This window comes from Erpetoichthys calabaricus, chromosome 12 (assembly GCF_900747795.2).
Source record: "Erpetoichthys calabaricus chromosome 12, fErpCal1.3, whole genome shotgun sequence".
NCBI lineage: Eukaryota > Metazoa > Chordata > Cladistia > Polypteriformes > Polypteridae > Erpetoichthys > Erpetoichthys calabaricus.
Window position 1 is genome coordinate 45,109,027 of NC_041405.2, and position 22,629 is coordinate 45,131,655.

A 22,629-nucleotide genomic window follows, 5' to 3' on the forward strand; every position below is an offset into this window, starting at 1 on the left:
TCCAGTTGCTGCAAGACAATGTAGGCACCGACATCGAGGTCCAATGGATGCAGATTAGGGACATCATAATTGAAACTGCTGAGGATGTCATCGGACGCAGACGAGGGACGCAACGCGAATGCTGGATCCGGGACCACACGTGGATGTTGATCGACGAGAGAAGACAGGCGAAGCACCACCGTGACCAAGCGAAGACCGCCAGTGAGAAAGAAACAACCGGCGTCAGATATCAAGATCTTGTCTGTCGAGCAGACAAGAAGGTGTGAATGGAGAAGAAGAGCACCGAAGCCCAGGAGGCCGCCAACAGAAACGACGCAAAGACGCTCTACCGCATTGTACGAGAATTGTCTGGTGCCAAGAGCAACGCCAATGTGCCTATTAAGAGCAAGAACGGCGATATCCTCCTCTGCAAGGAAGATCAGAACGCTCGTTGGATAGAGCATTTCTGCGAGACCCTCAACCAGCCAGCTCCGGACTCAACCCACGATTTCGATATAATCGTTCCTTCCGAGCCTCTGGAGGTGAGTGTGGACAGAATCAAAACGGAGGAAGTCAAGAAGGCGATTCGAAATCTTAAGAACAATAAGGTCCCGGGGTTAGATAGGATCTCAGCAGAAATGCTGAAGCATGGTGGAGACAAGACGATCCGACGATTGACCCGACTGCTAGATAGTGTCTGGCGGGAAGAACTGGTCCCAGTGGACTGGAAACGAGGCACCATTGTCAAGCTGCCAAAGAAAGGGGCCCTCTCTGACTGTAACAACTGGAGAGGAATCACGTTACTATCGGTGCCTGAAAAAGTGCTTGGCATCATTCTGCTAAACCGACTCCGTCGCGCTATAGACCAAATGCTGCGAGAAGAACAAGCGGGGTTCAGGAAAGGACGATTGTGTAGTGAGCACATATTTTCACTCAGGAACATTATCGAGCAATGCGCCAAATTCCAAAAACCGCTCCTGATAAATTTCATCGACTTCAAAAAAAGCCTTTGACGGTATCCACCGTAAATCGTTGTGGTGCATAGCCGCACTATATGGCATACCCCAGCGCTTCATCTCCATCTTCAAGAATCTGTATCAAGGCTCAAGCTGTTGTGTGAAGACCGAAGAGGGCCACATGGATTTCTTCGATATCGAGTCGGGCGTCCACCAAGGTTGCGTCCTATCGCCTTTTCTCTTCCTCCTTGCGATTGACTTTGTCACCAAACGCGCGATGGACAATGTGGGTTTTGGTGTCAGCTGTAAAGACCAAGCTCGCTTCACCAACCTGGATTTCGCGGACGATGTAGTGCTATTAGCCTCAATCAAACCGTCCCTTCAATGAATGACCATCTCACTCAGTGAAAAGGCTTCGAAGGTGGGTCTTCACATCAGCACTGAAAAGTCGAAGATCATGACCATCAGCCGAAGGACCAGCGCAGGAATCAAGATCGAGAATAAGCTGGCAGATGAGGTCGACCAGTTTACATACCTCGGGAGCGTCATGGCCAAGGATGGCAGCACGGACGTGGACGTCAGCTACAGAATTGGCAAGGCCTCAGCAGTCTTCCAACGCCCCCGCCAAATTTGGGCATCGGCATCGGTCAGCTCGCCCATCAAAATACGCCTCCTCGACACCATTGTTATTCCGACGGCCATCTATGCTAGCGAGACATGGAAACATATGAAGCGGGTCGCCAGAAAGCTGAACACATTCCAACAACGCTGCCTCCGCATCACAAACGATGAAGTTCTAAGAAGAGCAAACACTTGCCGACTGGAAGCGATTGTCGCCGAGAGCCGAATGCGCCTTGCAGGGCATGTTCCCCACCTACCAGAAAATCGGCACCCAAAGATCGAGATGTACTGGGTTCCCCATGGGGGGAAAAAGGAATGTTGGATGACCAAAGATCACCTGGAGAAGAACCCTGCATGAAGACCTCAAGAACATCGACATCAGTTGGCAAAATATTGATGCTATCGCTGAGGATCAACCTCGTTGGCGGACGCTTGTCGCCCGATGTGCGGAAATGCATGGGAGGAACTAAGTCTAAGTAAGTAAGTCATAATTGTGCAATTCACTGCTCATCCTAAACTCAACATGCATTCCATTGCTACCAGCAGATGTTGCAAATTCAGACCATCTAGGCCATTCTTTCATCTGATATAAAAGAAGGTATCCATGCCAGGAATGATTAATAAGGAATAATTGAAAATTAAGTCAGAAATTAGGGGGGTCTTGTGAGAGTTGTGAAATCACTCAGAGAAGATTACAATAAGTCAGCAAGGCATACGTGCATGGCTTTCATTCAATTACATTGTTACAGTAGATCATCACTAATGACTGAGGAACAAGGAAAGAAAATATGACCCATCATTCCATAAGGGCTGACGATTACTTAGTCTTTAATGAACAAAAGCTTCTCAGACACTTGAGCAGATCCAGCTTATAATCAGAATTGTGTGCTGATCAGAAATTCCATATTTGATGTATTTCAAGTTGTCCATGATCCCACTGACCTTTACTTGTAAAGGACAAAGGTGTTACAGATACACATATTTATACACATGTCATAATAGAGTATAGACCAGGCACATGATTAGAGTATAGAATAGAGTATAGCCAAGACACCTGACTTGCTATTGGGTTAAGCACTGTGTCAAGATTAGAAAATGAACCTGTGCTCTTGTGCATTGCAATCTACTTTTGTAGCCACAAGTGCAGGCCTAAGGGGAAAAAACATTTGTTCTTTTGACCGATTTGAACGAGACACATTGGCTGCTTCGAAATTGATAGATAAGGCTTATGAAGTAACAGATGAGCATCATGCCCCTTTTTACTTGCAAATGATAAAACATTAATTCTCTTTTAAACAAACCCTTTGAAGCATATTTTAATTTGCAGATAAAGGTGGAAGTGGAAGTGAGCTGGTAAGTATTCTTGGAGACTCCTATCAATAAGCTTTTATGTAGTTGAATAAATCTCACCTTCTCTACACTGCCTCTTTTAAAGAACTGCCAGTATTCTAAGATGTTCACATATGAAAATACATTATGTTGTTCACTTTTAACCTGCTCGCTGTACCACAAAGCCTGACTTTAATTCTGAAATAACAGTTACAATTCAGTAAACCATCCTGAAGTGGACACAGACATACAGCAATGTACTATACATGCTCACTCCAACAATATTTTACCACAGGCAGCTGGAACTGACAGTATGCTTATGGAAAGTCCAACATGGAAATAAAAAACAAGACCATCTCAGCATTTAAAATCATACCATAATAGTTTATCGATCAATGTAAGCATTGTTAAATATCCTATTTCTTGTCCTACACGCAAATTTGAAATCTTGTTCAAAGAAACCTACCCAACTTATACATCTCACACCTGTATCAATTCCAGAGGCTATACTGGTGTGTCTTTATCAAGACTCATAGACAGCATTTCAACAAAATCTAAAAATATTTCAAGAAAGCTACCCTTCAGAGACCCTTGGGGTTGGTGGGAAAGGGACCTCAGAAAAAGGACAAAAAGCTCTAGTTCAATATACTTTAAGCTTTCCATAATTCAATGAAAAGCCTTTCATTTATTGTATTTAAATTGTGTAAAACATACCCAGAAACCTGACAAATAGCTCCTGCATCATATTTTGGGAATTTTGGACAAAACTCTTCTCAAACAGCCTTGATTTAACAATCACTCCTAATCTATTATATGGTATTTGGTTTACTCCAAATTGGCATTAAAACCCATAGGGATAAGTCGATTGTAACGTCCTATACTACATTCCTAACATGCAGGCTTGTCTTGCTCAATTGGGAAAATCCCAACCCACCTTCTATAACTCAGTGAGTAAGCAACATTCTGCATTATCTCAAATTAGAAAAAAGTTAATTTTCTCTAAGAGGATATGTCCGAAACTTTTAAAATGATTGCAAGAATTCGTTAATATTAATTTAAAACTGAGCATGCTGGGACTGTGATTGACTCTGTCGTGCTATGTATTGTTTAATAATATTCAAAAGGTTAGATTTTTTTTACTCATTTTGCTCACGTCTCTTTTCCCTTTCTGTTGGGTGGGAGATGACTCTTCTGCTTTTTTTCCTTTGTTTTTCTATTTTTCATTTATTTTATCTGTTTTAATTTTGAAGTAATTGGTTGTATCTGTTATGTTATTTTTATTTGTTTGATTGAATAGCATGCTATTCTAATGTTCAGCTTTTGGAAAAAAAAATAATAGCACTTATTGTTAGCTTTACTACAGTGGCCCCAGCTTTAAAGTGTCTGAATATTAAGAGGTAACATGTGCGAACTACAGTATGAGGGGCATTAAGACATATACAGTACATGCAAAATTTGAGGGTCGGCAGCATTAAAACATGATACATTCAAACACAGAGTGGTGGCAGCACTAAAGGCTGATTTATACTTCCAGCCGCCATCAAAAGCAGTTTACACTTCTGTGTCGTGCTGCACTGCTGGCTGTGTTTGTAGCAGGTAAGAAAAGCAAATGGTCCATTAAAATGCAGGCAGCTTTTACCTTCCAGAATCACCACTCCTCTCGCTACACATTTTCTTCCATAGACGTTGTATTTCACGTTTTTCCACTTTTTCATACATTCGGCAACTTCCAGATGTTAGACAATATTTCATGCCATGAACTGGCTGCCATCTAATTGTCTTTGTAGTGTTGTAATGAGGTATCATATAAATGTGTATATTTTCTGACAAGTTATTTTTTGACAAGTCTTTTCTCGATCTGCTCCATGTTTAGTTCAGAATAGCAGAAGACAAATGGGAGTGCTTTTAAGGAAATGCCTAGTTAACAAACTATCCAATCAGAGTAGGTGTCTGTGTAGAGTCCACTTCAATGTGACACGTGGTCACATTTTTGAGAAAGTAGATAGATAGATAGATAGATAGATAGATAGATAGATAGATAGATAGATAGATAGATAGATAGATAGATAGATAGATAGATAGATAGATACTTTATTAATCCCAAGGGGAAATTCACATTCTCCAGCAGCAGCATACTGATACAAAAAACAATATTAAATTAAAGAGTGATAATAATGCAGGTAAAAACAGACAATAACTTTGTATAATGTTAACGTTTACCAGCAGTCTGTCACTGAAGCTGCTCTTCTGTCTGGAGATGACACTGTTTAGTGGATGCAGTGGATTCTCCATAATTGATAGGAGCCTGCTCAGCGCCCATCGCTCTGCCACAGATGTTAAACTGTCCAGCTCCATGCCAACAATAGAGCCTGCCTTCCTCACCAGTTTGTCCAGGCGTGAGGCGTCTTTCTCCTTAATGCTGCCTCCCCAGCACACCACCGCGTAGAAGAGGGCGCTCGCCACAACCGTCTGATAGAACATCTGCAGCATCTTATTGCAGATATTGAAGGACGCCAGCCTTCTACGGAAGTATAACCGGCTCTGTCCTTTCTTACACAGAGCATCAGTATTGGCAGTCCAGTCTAATTTATCATCCAGCTGCACTCCCAGGTATTTATAGGTCTGCACCCTCTGCACACAGTCACCTCTGATGATCACGGGGTCCATGAGGGGTCTGGGCCTCCTAAAATCCACCACCAGCTCCTTGGTTTTGCTGGTGTTCAGGTGTAGGTGGTTTGAGTCGCACCATTTAACAAAGTTATTGATTAGGTCCCTATACTCCTCCTCCTGCCCACTCCTGATGCAGCCCACGATAGCAGTGTCGTCAGCAAACTTTTGCACGTAGCAGGACTCCGAGTTGTATTGGAAGTCCGATGTATATAGGCTGAACAGAACGGGAGAAAGTACAGTCCCCTGTGGCGCTCCTGTGTTGCTGACCACAATGTCAGACATGCAGTTCCCAAGACGCACATACTGAGGTCTGTCTTTAAGGTAGTCCATGATCCATGTCACCAGGTATGAATCTACTCCCATCTCTGTCAGCTTGTCCCTAAGGAGCAGAGGTTGGATTGTGTTGAAGGCGCTAGAGAAGTCTAGAAACGTAATTCTTACAGCACCATTGCCTCTGTCCAAGTGGGAGAGGGATCGGTGTAGCACATAGATGTAGCATATAGCATTACGCCATGCCATAAGCTACATGGGCTACAGTGTAGCTAGGGTGTGGGCTTGATGCAGAAGTATAAATCATCTTTAAGTGCTGATGTGCTCAAAATCAGAAGGGTGACAGTGCTGAGAAGTGACAAAAAAGTATGAGGGGTGGTAAGAGTTCTCCCTCATTTCTGATTGAAATTTGACTTATGGTAGTGAGTGGCATGCAGAGACTATAAACATTAAACCAGCCCTTTTCTATTTTTAAATTTGTGGATATGAATTTAGTAAATGTGTTCTATATAATATAATGCTCTAAAATTTCTGTAATAATCACAAATGTGAATGTATCTGATTGCTTAGATCACAGCTTTAAACAACACAAAATTGGTTTCAGCTCTAATGCTGCCATTGATATTGTTTGACAAAGTGGGCATTGCCCATTCTGCTAGGCTTTCCTGGCACACTAGGCCTGTTTAGAAGGCAGACTTAACAGGGATGCAGGCATCGAACTGCTCTTTCCCCCACTTGCATTCCAAACTAAGTAAGTGAACTCCAGCTTGTATCAAGATCTGCCTGGACTTCATCTGATAACAACGGTAACTTGACATCTCTCCAGAGGCTTCTCTTCAAACCTCTTGAGCCAGAAGGTGCAAAATGGACTTAAGCAAGGACAAAAACCTATAATTCAAGGAATGACAACTCTCATGGACAGAGACAATTGCCTATGAAGAGACACCAATTTTGTAACTGGAAATGGCTTTAATCCAATCAAGAGAAGGTTCAACCTTCCTATAAAAGCATATGCACCCAATCTCTCAAAGAGAGTGAGATTAAGCTCTCTCTGGGATATTCTCTGGATACTCACTGAACTCCTTGGGGATTCTCTCAGGAATGGGGAGATATGTAAACCTGAAAGCTATGAGCTGCTTTCTTCTGGAGAGCTGAACCCGACAAACTTCTCTTTGTGAACCCAAGAGCAGAGATCCACTTTGGCAAGCTAAACAGTGAGCCAGTCTGAAGGCTGAGAAGTCACTTCAAGAAGAGAACTTCAGAATATACACCAGTGAGATTTCTGTTCTGATATTAATTGTAGCTTTAGTTTTTATTTTATTTTATAAAATTATTTTTTATCACTGGAGTCAACAATTTTTATTTTTATTTAGTTCTGTGTTTAAAATTGTAGTTTTTATTTTATTTAGTTCTGGCCTTTTTACATAATACAGTATTAGTACAATTTTTGTTTTTTTTTCTGCTGCAAGACCACAGATGCCAGGCTACACATATTTCAATGCAAGTTATGTTTCACACAACTAAATACACTCACAGTTCAAAATGCCGTTAAACACAACTCAATGATCAAACAGATTAAGTGGTCTAATGAGTACAGTCAACAAGACTAAATGTTTCAACCCAAGAAACCAGTCAGTGCAAGCATGTTGCTGTCAAGCTTTAAACAAGCATGCATTTTGAGAGATTTGTTCATGTAGCAGCGACGTCCGTTGCACAGATAGTCACACAGTGAAAATATTCGCTTGACAAGCGCCTGTTATGCAGATGCACAGACAAGGTCCTTGGCCACTGGCGCCAGAAGACTGTATGTTGATAATTTCTGCTGCCAGTATTGAAGTGCAGTCATGGTGCCAGAGAAGTGTTGGACTTCCGCTAAGTATTGCTACAGCTGGTCCTGCACCGAAACTCTGAAATTCTTCTTGTATGCTACATTTGCCTTTATTATCATGTGGGCTGTAATTAAAGTATTTCCACATGTTACTTTCTCGCTTTCTACCTGCAAACATCTGTGCAAAACTCGCCATCATCAAGCACAAGTGATAACTGCTTCAACCCGACGAGCCAAATGTGCTCAACAAACAAGCAACGGTCCTTTGCAAAACTTGCTCCACCAGATTGAAGGAAAATGCTATTGCTGATTTTTCGTTTTTACTCAATTTTCGTTCTCGTTTTAGTTTGTTCACATATCACTCATTTTTATTTGGATTTAGTTTTAGTTTCTCTGTTTTCCTTAATTTCAGTTCTCGTTCTTGTAAAATGAAAAACAATATTTTTAGTTCTAGTTCTCTTTTTCATTATGAAAATATTACTGATATTCACTCTTGTGCCAGAAAGAGTAGTGCTTTTCTCCGACATGCATGACGACACAGCAAAGGGCCTAACAGCATAAAGCAAACTGGGAAAGCAGTTGCACAGCACTGACAAAGATCATGCAGCAAAGACTAAGACTCTTAGTCAACAAAAAGAAAACTTAAAATCATAGTTCTTTGTTTATTAGGTGCTCAGGCTCCTTGTGATTGTGTACACTATGATATTACTTGAATTTACATTGATAAAGGTACAGCTGACTGCTTCCATCCTACCACTGGGGAGGAACCAATCAACGCAGAAATAAGGCCTGGACTGAGCACCATGTTCAGTATGTGCAACGTGTTTTTTTGGATTGTATTGAGAATATGAGACAGATGAATAACTTATTCCTTTAATGAAGTGCACTGACTTAGACTGTTACTGTAAAGGTTTTTAATGATAAGAATCAGGAGATTAAATGTACCCTGGGAACAAGTTAGAACCAAAAGTCAATCCAATCAATTTTCAAGTTTAAATTGCTAACCAAAAATTTAGGAACCAAAAGCAAATGAAGAGGTCTAAAGCCAGGAAGTTAATCATCACCAAAAGAATTGTACACTAATGCAGGGGGTATCCACAAATTAAGATGAGACCTGGAATGGCTGCAGCCGGTCGCATGAACAATATCAGATGTCGTGACCCCCTTGACCACACCCCCAGCAATCAGGAACCGCATCTCAGCAATGAAACTCACAAAATCATTGTGCTCTTATACAAAGCAAGATGACGTTGTGGCGCAATGCTAATATGTTTTTACTTTCTTAAAATGTCTCACAGAAAGAAATAGATGTTATTTTCACAATCCTTAAGTTCCAAAAACCCCTAAAAATTTGAATGCTTTACTTAAACAGTTCAGGGGAAAAAAGTTAGTCATTAAATCCAAGAAAATAAAGTCCATGGTGGAGAATAAAAATTCAAATGTCAATAAATGTATCCATAAAAACGAGGTTATGATGGAAGGCAGGAAGAAGTTCTAAAAACTCACAATCTCAGGTGCATTCTTCGAAAAACTTGAAGTCCTTCCAACAGTTACAAAGAACGTGCACCTGCTTGGAGCCTGAATGCTACAGGACTACAAATCATTTGTTTAAGATCTGGATTTATCAGAACTTGGCACAACACTTTGTTATGCTGGACTCCTGAAAACCAAAAATGACTCTAACTTAACACAGCATTAGTGAGCATGGTAACATACTATATGTGTGGCGGTTTTAGTTTCCTGGTTTCTGCCTTCTTTTGTCTTCTTCCCACTTTCAGAAATAAAAACAAACAGACACAGACAGCTATGCCTGAGTTAATGTAAATTCATCTATGTTGTTCAGAGAAAAAAATAAAATTGCAGTTTTGGTGGATCTCAGGGAGCTGGAGCCTGTCCATGTGTGTAAGAGACCATAACTATAAAGTTTTTCTGTTTTTTTTAAATTATAATAGCAACATTGGTACTTAGACCTTATTTGGAAGTGACACTCTAAAGGGTTGACACATGCTATGATTAACATAACCTCAAAGCAATTTACCACAAAAGCCACAAGATGCTTTCCTATTCTGTTTGAAACAAACGCTTCTAAACATACCACCATATACAATGCAGTAATTTAATGTGTATCCAAAAATTTAAAATAAGTAAAACATAGACAAACTTTTCAGTCTTTACTTGCCACTGCTATCAGCAAACTTGTGCTGTACATTTTTTACACCAGCTAGCATTCTTCTTTCATTTTGGGTTTGTACTTAACATTCCCATGCAATCTACATCACTTTTCTTTGTGAGCTTGTGTTTCTGATTTGCTGTCTACTACCTCTGAGGTCTGTGCAAAAGGAACAGGCCACTGCGACTGCAGAGTATGGCTGGAAGGGCAAAGGAAGAGAGATGGAATCCACCATAGTCTCAGTGGTTATATGTGCTCCAATGTCACCTAATGAGACTTACTGTATGTATCATAGGAGCCCTGGGTGGGATCAGGATTGCAAACTGCATTCTGGCAGTTCAAGAAAGCAATTGAACAGCAGACAAGCTGTCCAAAAACTGCACTAACAATAAATCTTTGTCAGCATAGTAGAATTGTTTCCACAAAGAGGATATAACCTGCTGAAACATAACAAGTGGAAGCAGGAAGTCATCTTGCATCGTATGTTTATCCCTGCTGCTTTTTGTAATGGGAAGGTGGACATTTCTTGGCCTTTTACAACAGAGCGGGTGTCTGGAGTTGCAACGACTCCTGGAGCCACTATTGGGGAGTGCTTGGAGGACAGTCCTTGTCATATCCACTTAGTTCTGGCTCTAGAGGTTATTCACAGGTGATATCTGAAGGTGGTTCAAGCTTGGGTTTCAGAGTCTCTTCCGGACATTAAAGAGATGGACTCAGAATTGATAGGAGGCAAAAACTGGAAATGGAGTGTGGAACGCAGAGGTGGTGAAAGAGGTGTTGGAAAGAATACTACGTAACAGTAAGGTGCATAAGACACTCCACCTGTAAGACCAGAGTGCAAATGCTCTTAATATAGGCTCAGAATGGTTGCAGGTCATTATTGTGTTTACTTTGTGTTGCTCCTTGTGTTTATCCCTCTATTGTATATAATGTACAGTCCGGCTTCCATTTTCTGTCTTTTTGGTGTGTATTCTGCATTCACACATGAAAAACAGATGGTTAAGGCTAAATGGCCTAAACTTAACTTTTAGCCAGTTGTAGTGGTTTCCTAAGAAGAGAAGATTGTTTAAATTAAGAAGATATATAAAATTATAACTGTTTTCCTCATTTATTATGTTAAAAATGTAACATATCCTGTATTAAGTAACTAGTATTTCTCATTAAAACGTTGAAATCTGTTTTTCATGAGTAGTTCTCAAATTATATAAAGCTCTGGGCTTTAGATGGAGTATGGACATCAGTGAATAGCTAACAGATGAGAAGGAGACTTGGTACAATCGCAGTTGTCAGTGTTGGGTACAGAGCTAAACATCAGTTGTCTGCACATAGTCATTCCAGTATGTACTACAGTAAAAGTAGATCATTTTCTTTATCTGATCAGCAGGGAAAATCAATGGCAAACAAAGCTACCTGCTCTTAAGGCTTAGGGTGCTTCTCTTGGCAAACGGAGAGTCATCGAGACTGGAGACTCCAATCTAAGTTCATCACTATTGATTGCTTTCTAGCACTGAATGTGATTTGAATATATTTGGTGGAAAAGTGTGTTAGCTTCGCTTTCCTGTTATTAACTTTTAATCTATGGTTGCAATTGTTACAACCTCCTCTCCATAAAGGTCACTTTAAAGAGGATAAATGCTGATTGCTATCCAGTTTGGTGGAAAGTGAGCTGCTGAAAAAAACGGCTTGTGATTTTTTTTTATTGTTTTTTTTCCCCTACTGCTTAAAATTCAATGTAAATACTGAAGTTATATTAATAGATATTAAAGTGTGACAAATGTTAAAAAATTAAGCTAAGTATTTGGTTCTTGCTAGCATAATCGGCAGCACTTGTGAATTACTGAAACCTGCAGCTTCCAGAAAATGACATGTTTGTTTCTCAGGTTTACTTTTTCACCCAACTAACTGACATCTGCTAAATCTGAAATGATTTCCTCTTTTATTTAAAACGCATCTAGTTTGTGAGGCACATTGTCCCTGAATTTTTGGATTTTAGTTATGTGTTCCTTTATTCTGTGACTACAGACATATTTCTCGGGTGCCCAGTAATAAGAAAACAGTTTCCAGTACATTTTTGGTAGTTTCTTCATGAGGACATTATCAATATTTATTATTTGTTTTCTAATTTATTTTTCCATATGGTTTTGTTTTTCAAGTGGCCTTTATTTTACATGGTGATTTTAATAGTTATAGAATAAAATTACTTTACAATGCAAAGAAAAAAAATTCAAATTACTAGTAAAACAACCATTATAGGGTGGCGCAGTGGATAGCACTGCTGCCTCACAGTTAGGAGACCCAGGTTCGCTTCCCGGGTCCTCCCTGCGCGGAGTTTGCATGTTCTCTCCGTGTCTGTGTGGGTTTCCTCTGGGTATTCCGGTTTCCTCCCACAGTCCAAAGACATGCAGGTTAGGTGGATTGGCGATTCTAAATTGTCCCTAGTGTGTGCTTGGTGTGTGGGTGTATGCACCCTGCAGTGGGCTGGCGCCCTGCCCGAGGTTTGTTTCCTGCCTTGCGCCCTGTGTTGGCTGGGATTGGCTCCAGTTGACCCCCATGACCATGTAGTTAGGATATAGCGGGATGGATGGATAATGGATGGACAACCATTATAATAAAATTAACCAAACAGTTACAAATATCTCAAATATATTTCACATGTTCTAAAAGGCAGTTCAGCCTTTAAGAAATCTCAAAACAAAATATCCACAACACATTCTATTCATCTTAGAGTATCTTCGTGTACATTTCGGAATAAATCACATACATTTTAAGATATCTCAAAATGACACTTAAGATATTCAAAACTAATTTGATGACATTTCAAAATCACCTATTGCAAAATTTCAAATGGACTTCTCTGTTTTTAGATATCTCAAACTGTATTTGAGGTATCATAAAATAACTAATCATTTTGAGATATCTTAATATATGAATTATGTATATACTATTTTTTTAAACACATGGGAACTTTAAATGTTAATGAAAAACACATTTTATGCTAAAATATCTCATTTATGTGTCATCATGGATGCCTTGTTTACATGAGTTCATCACTTGCCTATAAGAGTCTTGTCAGCTGGTTAAATATTCTATTCACTGTACAACTTTCAAACAATAAAGATGAAGTTAGGAACAACTGTGAAAGTTGTTCTGCATTTATATTTTGTTTTCTGCAAATGCATTTTCCATTAAAGGATGACTAAGAGCCAAAATTCATCCCAACAGCATGAAACACGAGGCAACAACCCAAACCTGAATGTGACCCCACATAGAGCACACTCGCGCGCACACATGCATTATCCAATTGACCTAACATGCGCATCTCTGGAATATGAAGAAAACAGACTACATCAAGAAGACCAAAATCCACACAAGCAGAATGTGCAAACTGTAAGCTGGAAGGGAACCGAACCCTGGTCCCTGACTGAACTGAGAAACGTAACATAGTAAATCTTGCATTGACCTTTCAAAAAGTCAATTAGTCAAATTATTATTTCAAAATGTGCCAAATTTGGTTTAGGGAAGTATATTCTGAAATTGTATTCAGATGTTTTCTCACCTGCAGCTCTGGAATGGCAGGTCCTCTTTCTGAACATGAACCAGCAAAGGTAGTGAGAGGTGAAGGAAGAACCACAGGATAAGGACTCATGAAACCACTGATGTCACAGGTGGGCACAGCTGTAGGTGTTCTTCTCATCACCACCTTGTCGACCACAACAAACTGGTTCCATGGCAACCAGAGTGTTCTCTTCTCTGAGATGAAAGGAGCCCGCTCAAATAATAGAGTGACAGAATTTCCTCCAACAGCCACTAAATCAAAGCTGAAGCAATCAAAGAAAAATAATTTCAATGACAAGGAATATTTTTCTGATTATTCAGATATGTATGTTCCTGTTGATCCCTTTGGGACACCTCTATAACTTAAGGTACTGTGCATTTCATGGACTAAACAGTGAGTTACGTGTTTTATTTTCTTATGACTAAACCTGGTGTCTAAATGGACAAGACACCCTCCCTGCTCCTCAACTGGCTGCAGAAATCTGTCCATAATCTACACTCCAGACTCACCTTCTTGGCACCCAGGTAGTGCTTAGATCAACAAATCTCCAATGACTGTTTTTAAATCAGAATGTGTTTGTGCCCTTAATACATGGCAAGAGAATGGCTCAGGCATGTATCTCTATTATAAAAGAAAATCTTGAGACGAGACGAGACTATTGCCAAGAGATTTTTTTCAATTACTGCCCTCCTCTCAGACGAGACAAGACTATTGTCAAGAGATTTTTTCAAGTCCCACCCTCCTTTCAACCATTTCCGGTTAACGGCCCACGCCCACGGTCCTCTCACCTCTCATTTGTGTGAATGTTTTTTTCAGACACAGCTCCTGCAATCTAACGTCTTATAAATTTTTACGGTTTCCTCACTTTAAGTTCCCAGTAAAAGAAGACAAATTATGTCCAAATCTTATTGAAGAATTTCATCCCGAAGGATTATCAACAGAAGAAATGAGTACACGGGCAATCCTAATACTGAGAAACGATGAAGTCTAACGAATTAACGCGAAAATTGTTGACCGTTTACACGGCAAATTAGTTAAATGTGCTGAAACAGTTGGTGGTGATGGTGTGGAAGATGAAAACATCAACTTACAATATTCCGTAGAATATCTACAACTATCTACAACTGTTTACACCGTCCGGTCTTCCACCAGCCGAATTACTGTTGAAAGATTAGTTGTATTCAAAATTGGTTGAACAATTCTGACGTGTAAAATTTTAACAGGCGACAAGAAAGGTAATGTAGTACATCTTTCGCGGATAACATTAGACACCAAAGTAGATCTTGATATGCCATTCATATTAAAATGTTTACAGTTTCCCATTAGAATTGCTTTTGATATGACAATTAACAAATCACAGGAACAAACAAAAAAAATCATTTTATTTATTAGAGAGAAAGAAACGATATTCACTCAAGGGTAGTTATACGTTGCATTGTCATGGAATCAAACTTCAATGTGATATTGACAAAAAGTTAATTCGAAATATTGTTTTTGCTGAAGTTTTCCAGTAAAAGTATAAGTTTAAAAAAGTATTTGCATGTCAATTTCAAAGCCAAACAGAACGAAAACATATAACACAACGAATACCTCTAATGCAACATGAAACATCATTGTCTTTTAATTTATTACATTTTACTATTTTTTACTAAGGTTAATTACTCGCTGTAATGTAAAATAGTTAGTTTTATTATGCATATCTAACAATTCCCATGAAAATAACAATCTGTTTAATTTGTACATCTGCTTCCTCATATGCGAGCGGCAGAGCCGCAAAGTAGCTAGCGTGTAGCGCCTGCACAGGGGTTGGCGAGCGAAGTGTAAATCACTCAAGAAAACCTTTTGTTATACTGTAATGATGCTCAGAGACACTTTGGATACTAATTTCAATAACTGAAAGCTACTGTGCTATGTGTTTGGGCACCATATTGCTTTAAATACTATGATACATAAAGATGTTATTACTATGACTACATGTCCTCATATGATCATATACTATTTTTGGTGAAAGCCCTTATTACCATACCATAATAATATTATAATAGCCAAACAATTGGAGACAGTACATGTTTTACGATACATTTTTTAATAATTCATGAGATAATAAAATGTGTCGCCTACATATGGCTAGTCTGCATCAATATTTGGCAAAGATAGGATTTGACTTTTCTTCTTTAAACAACAGATAATGTATACTCATTCACAAAAATGTTTGAATTACATCCTTGGTCTTTACACAAACAGGCCATATCACCTCAACCTTGCTGTCTATAGAAAGACAGAAATGCAACCAGAAGACTATAAATTAGAAATTTTCACAAAAGTACAGTCTTCTTTTACTTGCCTGCCATCCTGTCGACTGATTGTGAATCCGTAATCAGCATGGAAGAGGAAGCTAACATTCACTCCAACTAGTGGGGTCCCATCAACAGCCACCACCTGGCCACGAATTACACAGGGTCGGCTGTGGAGCAATCACAAAAATAGTGTATTTTAATTAAAGTCTTAGCAAAGCCCAGCATATATATGACTTTTTGGAAGACTTGATAAGCACAGTTAGCATGGTCTCTGCATATATGATATGCCCTGGCTAGTTTGTTAAGTTTCGCTGCTCCTTGATGATTGGTTACATGGCAATTACACCAAGTCACCCATATCCTGAGGTTTCCTCTCATACACTTTCCGTGAAAACAGGTACCTCTGAAGTAAAAGTATATTAATTGTACTCGGATTAAAGATACATTTACTGGAGCAGAGAAAGTTAAACACAAGTTCAACAAATAAGCACTTGTGCAGAGTGGGTATTGAAGTAGATTCCTCACACTCCAGCTTCCTGTCTCCATTAGCAGAGGATTACTATAATTTCTCCAAGGCTTATATGACCTGTAACAGCTGCTGAACTGGCAGGTAGCCAGATGGCAGATTATCCCTGTTGAGATGGACCCATGAGGTGCTGCTTAATTGTGTGCATCACGCCGAAGAAAAATGCATCACCCTTTGCCTTCAACATCATTTCTCTTGTCCTTGCACTCCTGAAGGACCCAGCACTGAGCCATCTATGAGGGTTCTGCTTTAGGCACAGTCTGATACTTACAGTCATTTGGAAAGGCACTCATGCGAGCCCAGAAATCAGAATACTCCATCTCTGGCACACAAACACATGGCTTAATGCTCTGACAACACTGTAGATTTTCATATGTTACATTAATCTGCAGCATTTGTGCTCACTTCACAGAACATATTATTTTAGGGATCACAACTGTGTCCTCTTCATCTCTGTTGGTGGAAATTATTTTTCTATTTCAATCAATCAATCAATCAATCAATCAATCAATCAATCAATCAATCAATCAATCAATCAATCAATCAATCAAGCTGAGCAAATAGATAACAATACAATAAATACAAAATTAAAGCTAAAAAAGAATAATCATGCAAATAATGTTCTAGCAAAATTTTATATACAGTGTTAAGAATTTGAATAACCAAAGTTATTATTGCATGGATATACAACAGTAAAAATGATGATTGAACATATTAGTAAACAGTGTATTACACATTTTGAACATAGCTTATTGTACATGTTCAATGAAAATAATCTCAGACTGAGGAGACATCAGAGTTCAACAGGTTTATGGCAGGTGGGAATAAGCTACCGGTATTTGTTAATCTACTTGTGCGTGTGCAAATTGATCTGAAGTGCCTGCCTGATGGGAGGAGCATAAACAATTTATGTCCAAGACGAGTGATGTCCTTGATGATGTTTTTGCCTTTCTCTCACAGTGAGTCTTGTATAGATGTTCAAGTGATGGCAACTCATTGCCAGCAATGTCCTGTGATGTTTTCACGACCCACCACCGAGCTTTTTTGGCAATATTGGTGCAGCTGTTGTACCAGGTTGTCATGCAGTTAGTCAAGATGCTCTCTACAGTTCATCTGTAAAAGTTGGCCAACAGCTTCTGCGGGAGGTTAGCTCTCCTTAGCCTACTCAGAAAGCATTGTTGTGCTTTGCTTGCTGCCACTGAGGTGTTGTCAGACCAGGAGAGGTCCTCTGTGATGGTGAGAAACTTAAAGCTGGGGACTCTCTACATTCTACATAGCCTTAGCTTTGATAGTTACTGGACTATGAGTAGTCTTTGTAGTGGTTCTAAAGTCCACAATGGCTTCTTTGGTCTTTTTGGTGTTTAAGACCAAAACGCTGGTGTCATACCATGCTGTCAGATTCCAAAGTTTACTTCTTATATGCAGATTCATCATTGTTTGATATGGACCCAATGACATTTGTATCATCCACAAATTTAACAATACTGTTTGATTCGTGAATGGGTTGACAGTCATAGTTGAATAGTGCATGGAGGAGGGGGCTTAGCACACAGCCCTGTGGCACACCAGTGCTCAGTGTAAAAGTGGAGGATGTGTGCTTGTCCAACCTGACAGACTGGGGATAGTCTGTGAGAAAACTGAAAAATGAGTTGCATATGGAGGGAGTTAGTCCTAGTTCATGGAGTTTATGGATCAGATAGCTAGGTATGATGGTGTTAAACACCAAGTTGTAGTCAACGATGAGCATCCTAATGTAGGTGTTTGGCTTTTCCAGGTGCAAGAGGACAGTATGCAGGGCCACACAGATGGTATCCTCGGTTGATCTGTTTATCCATGTAGGCAAACTGGTGTTGATCTAGATCAGCTTGGTCAAAGGCTTTTATGTGATATGGTTAGCAGTAGTTCGAAACACTTTGTGATGACAGGGGAGAGAGTGACTGATTGGCAGTCATTAAGACAAGTTATCATAGGTTTTTTTGGAATAGGCACTATAGTTATGGATTTCAGGCATTTCAGGGGACTATACATAAAGAGAGAGAGAGGTTGAATATGTGCACAATACCTTCACTAGTTGATCAGCACACGTTCTTGCACACCATCAGGACCTGCTTCTTTCCTTATATTGATGTTGTTGAGTGCCCACCATACCTCGTGTATGTGTAGGACAAGAGACTATGAGTCACCTGTCAGTTTGAAACTAACTGTAGACTGGTCATTATGGTTGACAAACTAAGCAAAAAAACATTAAGTTCCCCTGCTAGGTTGGCATTGTTGTTGGCTGGTGTGTGTTGTATATAATTCCTCTTTTTGTAATCCTTGATTGATCGGATGCCTTGCCACATCCGCTGTGGGTTAGAGTATTCTCAAAGTCTTCCTCATTTTACTGTTTATACTAATGATAATGAGAATGCCCATGACCCATGGAGGCTTTAATTCAGATCTTGCAAAAACTAACATTTTGTTACAGTCTCACATCTCTTTTTTGGTACACTACACTCTCAGTGTGAAATGTGATTCTGCACAATGATGCATTCAAATATTACTACCTTCTTGACTTTGAAACTACTGAAAAATAAAATGGACCCAGCAATAGAACAATAGAACAGCCATACCTGCTGTCAAATGGAGCTTCGCCTGGTAGGACATGAGTGCTGTCTTTACCAATAAGGAATTTGATCCGTTCAAAAAAGAGCCGTGGAGGCAGCTGAGAAAAAGGAGACTGACTCTGCTGAATGAGATCAAGTGGGTTAGGAGAGCCTTGGCATAGGGGACCACTGAAGCAGCTGGGTTGATGGCAACAGTCAGGGTCAACACAATCCAGCAGACCATCTGAAGACACAGAGTTAGGGAGAAATGAAAAGTGTTAGGCTATTGAGAATCCAACCAAAGGGGGAAAGATGTTATAAAACTTAGAGATAGCATAAAGAAGAGATGCAAGGGATTCAATTTCTTCTACATTGCTCAAATACTATATGTAAGAGACTAAATTTAGGAAACTGTTAGGCCACCAAAAATGTTAACATAAATAGCAAGTAGTTTAGAGTTACAGAAAGGAAGACATCAAGATGTGTGAAGTCATTCAAAGCACACAAAGACCTGTCTACCCATCAGCAGCCAAGCACCCAAGGTTAGTATTGCTTTGGAGAATAAAAGGCCTTGGAGCTGAAAGGAGACACAGAAAATTAGAAGTCCCTACAGATCTCTTTAAGACTGTGAATAAAAGAGTACACCCAACAGCTTTGGAACCTTTAAGATTACTAAATTATAAGATGTAAGATAAAAAATGAGAAATCCTTCACATAATTTTGTTTTCAAATAGAAAGAGCTACCACAGATACAGAGACAGGCATGATGGAGGGATGTTGTTTGTGCACAGTGAGACAGCTACTACATCTGTCAAAGATTCAGATTGTGGTAGATAGCTGAAATCTTAGACAGATTGAGTTTGTTTGAATGAAATGATGTTCTTGCTTCAAGTAACCAGTTTGGCAGGATGTGTTAATTCCTGCTTATCTTGGGTAGCAGTGAGCTTGTGTGATCACAGGTGGATAAGAAAGGTATGGCAAGATGGCAGTTGTGTGCAGCTGCACGGTTTCTTGGTTATCCTATTGTTATGAAAAATGTGGGCACTACTCTGTGATACCCAGTGCAAAGAGAAAATGAAGACAAAATGGATGGCCATTACAATCAATGCTGCACAATCTCTCTCTGAGTACTTCCAGAAACTCTAATGTGTCTGAGGCCTATGACTGCATCTTATCATTAAGTAAGAAGTTTTTTCTTCTGTTTTGCAATGTGTGTGTGTGTGTTTTAGGAGGGTTGTTTTTGCTGTTTGTTGTAATATGTCAATATTTACTGAGCTACTCTGAAAGCTTAATTTATCTTTGGAACACATAAAGTATTTTCTGTTTAGAAGAATTTGGAAACTGTAAATGTTTATAGGGTTGTACCAGGGAACGTGTAGTATTGTAAGGGAAAAGACCACAGTGAGATCACAAGACAGGCTGAAGACCTGTTACCAGAAAAAAAGAGAAAACCAAGACTATAAAACTAGAGAGTTAGCCAGAAGGAAGAGTCTTTAACAAAGAACATTTTAGCCAGAGATACTAAACTTTCCTAACATGCTTTCTTTAAACGTCATGAGGTATGTTTTTCAATGATACTATAATGCTGACTGCTCTGTGCCTCCATCTTAAATAGGAGGAGAGGAAAGACACAGTGTGTCATGTGATTTCCAGGCCACATGATTAGCAAATGGAACAGCAATAATGAACAAATTGGTTCTGGTAATGCAAAAATGCCAAAAAATGGGGCCAATCACAGTAGGAAACATTTTAAACTGATCACAATTATAGTGTTAAAATCAATGATAAAAATTACAAAAAATAGTGAAAATGTTCAAAGGAAAATATAGTATGGCTTCATGACTTTAATATTTATTTTGAAACTATGGGATTAGGTCTTAAAAATCTTTATACAAGATGATGTAACATGCAGAGGATGGCCTCAGATGGGCCAGTGATTTAACACAATTTTTTCTGGTGGCATGTGTGTCATTTGTATCTGACGCACATACAGAGTACTCATCCATAAATGGAATCAGATAGGTACAAGTTAGTGAGGCATCCAGCAGCCCACATAGTACAACAGTACTAAATAATTTACTGGAGAAAGGTTTTATATGCTACTTGCAGGGTGGAAGGCAGTAACATGCAGCTCACTTGAAGGAAGCAGCCCTGCTCTAGAAGTTATGGATCTGATGTGGCCTCCTTGGGAGACTGACCACATTTAGATTGGTCTCCTCAAGCCATGTATGATCCTGGAAGAGGAGGGCAGGATGGGATGTCTCAGTATCATGGGCTCAGGCATTTACAAACCAAGAATCAAGAGGGTACCACAAGTACAATTTAGAATAGGTATTTCAAATGCAAAATCCCTCTTGATACCATAGAAAGTTAACATATACAATTTCCTTGCCATAAACTTACAGCAGCAAAATAGTGTTTAGAGCACATTACTCTATGGCTCATCTAGTTTAACTATTTAGTTTAATTTTGTTTAGATTCTCATTTTTAATGGAGTTTTTCAGTGAGTTTCACCTACACTAGAGCAATATTTTATGTTATTTAATTAAGAAATTATTCACTTACATCATTCTAGATACAAATACGCTTAATCAAAATCTGGCAAGCTGTTTCTTTATCACAGATGACAAGAATGGATAGGTTAACCTGCAATCATTAGTGTTTTTAGTGTCTTTCTTCATTTTTATTCCCTTCACTAATTATGTTTGTGCTGCGGGCTACAATCATGTTTCTGGCATACTTCTAATTTTTATGTCAATATCATACATTATCTTGATATTTCCAGAAATGTATTATCAGTATGAAAATCCTAATGTCAAAAAAAAAACAGGTTATGAATCAATCACACCACTTGAAAACTAAAGCGTAAACCACGAGGGAGGGCAAAATATCAGGGGTCCTTCAGATACCACAAATATCCAGAACCAAAAGGAAAGGATCCCTCTCGTGTCCTACAAACTTACAGTTTAGAAATTACTCAGATTGCCTAAAAAAATTGACAACAGCACAGAAACAATGGCATTCTTCACATCATGTGGAAACTCAGATGTAACAAGAGGATATCAGCAGAAGTCTATCAGGCATTTTGACATAACAGTTTAAAAATTAAGATTATTTATTAGTATTTACTTATTTGGCTGATACTTTTATCTAAGGCAGCTTACAACATTTGATGTAAAATTGGTTTTGTTTTTCCAATTGGAGCAGTGGCAGGTGAAGTGATGTGCTCAACCTGCAACTTTAGGATTTGATGTTCAAAGCCTAAATGGTAGAATAATTTTCAAATAGCATGTTATGGGAACCACAATAAAGTCAGGGATGTAGGGATTTTTGTTTTCTATATTCTGTATCTAACAAACTTTTTATACACCTTCCTTGTCCCTGAAGGATCAAATATTTGTAACATTATTTTCTAAATGCATCACCCATCTTGCTTTTCATTCCATAAATAAACCTGACACCTTCGCCTTACAAATTTAATAAGTATGGAACTTACTGAATTTCAATTTAGGATCTAAACACTATGACTTCATTGTTCTGTGCCAACATATAAAGTTCTTGCTTCTATGGGACATACACAGTACATTAGTGAGCAGGGGAGAAAGAATAAAAACTACTAAATATGCCAACAGCAAAAGTTTGTTTGGACGCCACACAGATATTATATTTATTGGTACGTTGAGCTCCTAATGCCAGACTGTGTCTACTCATGGTGCTGCCTTCACAGCATTGAATAGCTTTCTTTTTGTTCACAGAACAATTCTGTCCTGACTGCTTATATTTATAAAAATATTGTTTTTTGATGGGTCCCTGATAAACAAAATTTTTAAAATGTACATTGT

At 39.1% G+C, this 22,629-nt stretch overlaps 1 protein-coding gene across 1 annotated transcript in view; it reads right to left on the reverse strand.

Moving 5' to 3' along the window:
- tenm1 (teneurin transmembrane protein 1) overlaps positions 1-22,629 on the reverse strand; it is a 900,581-nt gene that overhangs the window by 119,295 nt on the left and 758,657 nt on the right. Inside the window, 3 exon segments of the mRNA XM_051935222.1 lie at positions 13,380-13,641; positions 15,724-15,843; positions 18,815-19,031. Coding sequence (XP_051791182.1) covers positions 13,380-13,641; positions 15,724-15,843; positions 18,815-19,031 — 599 coding nt within the window.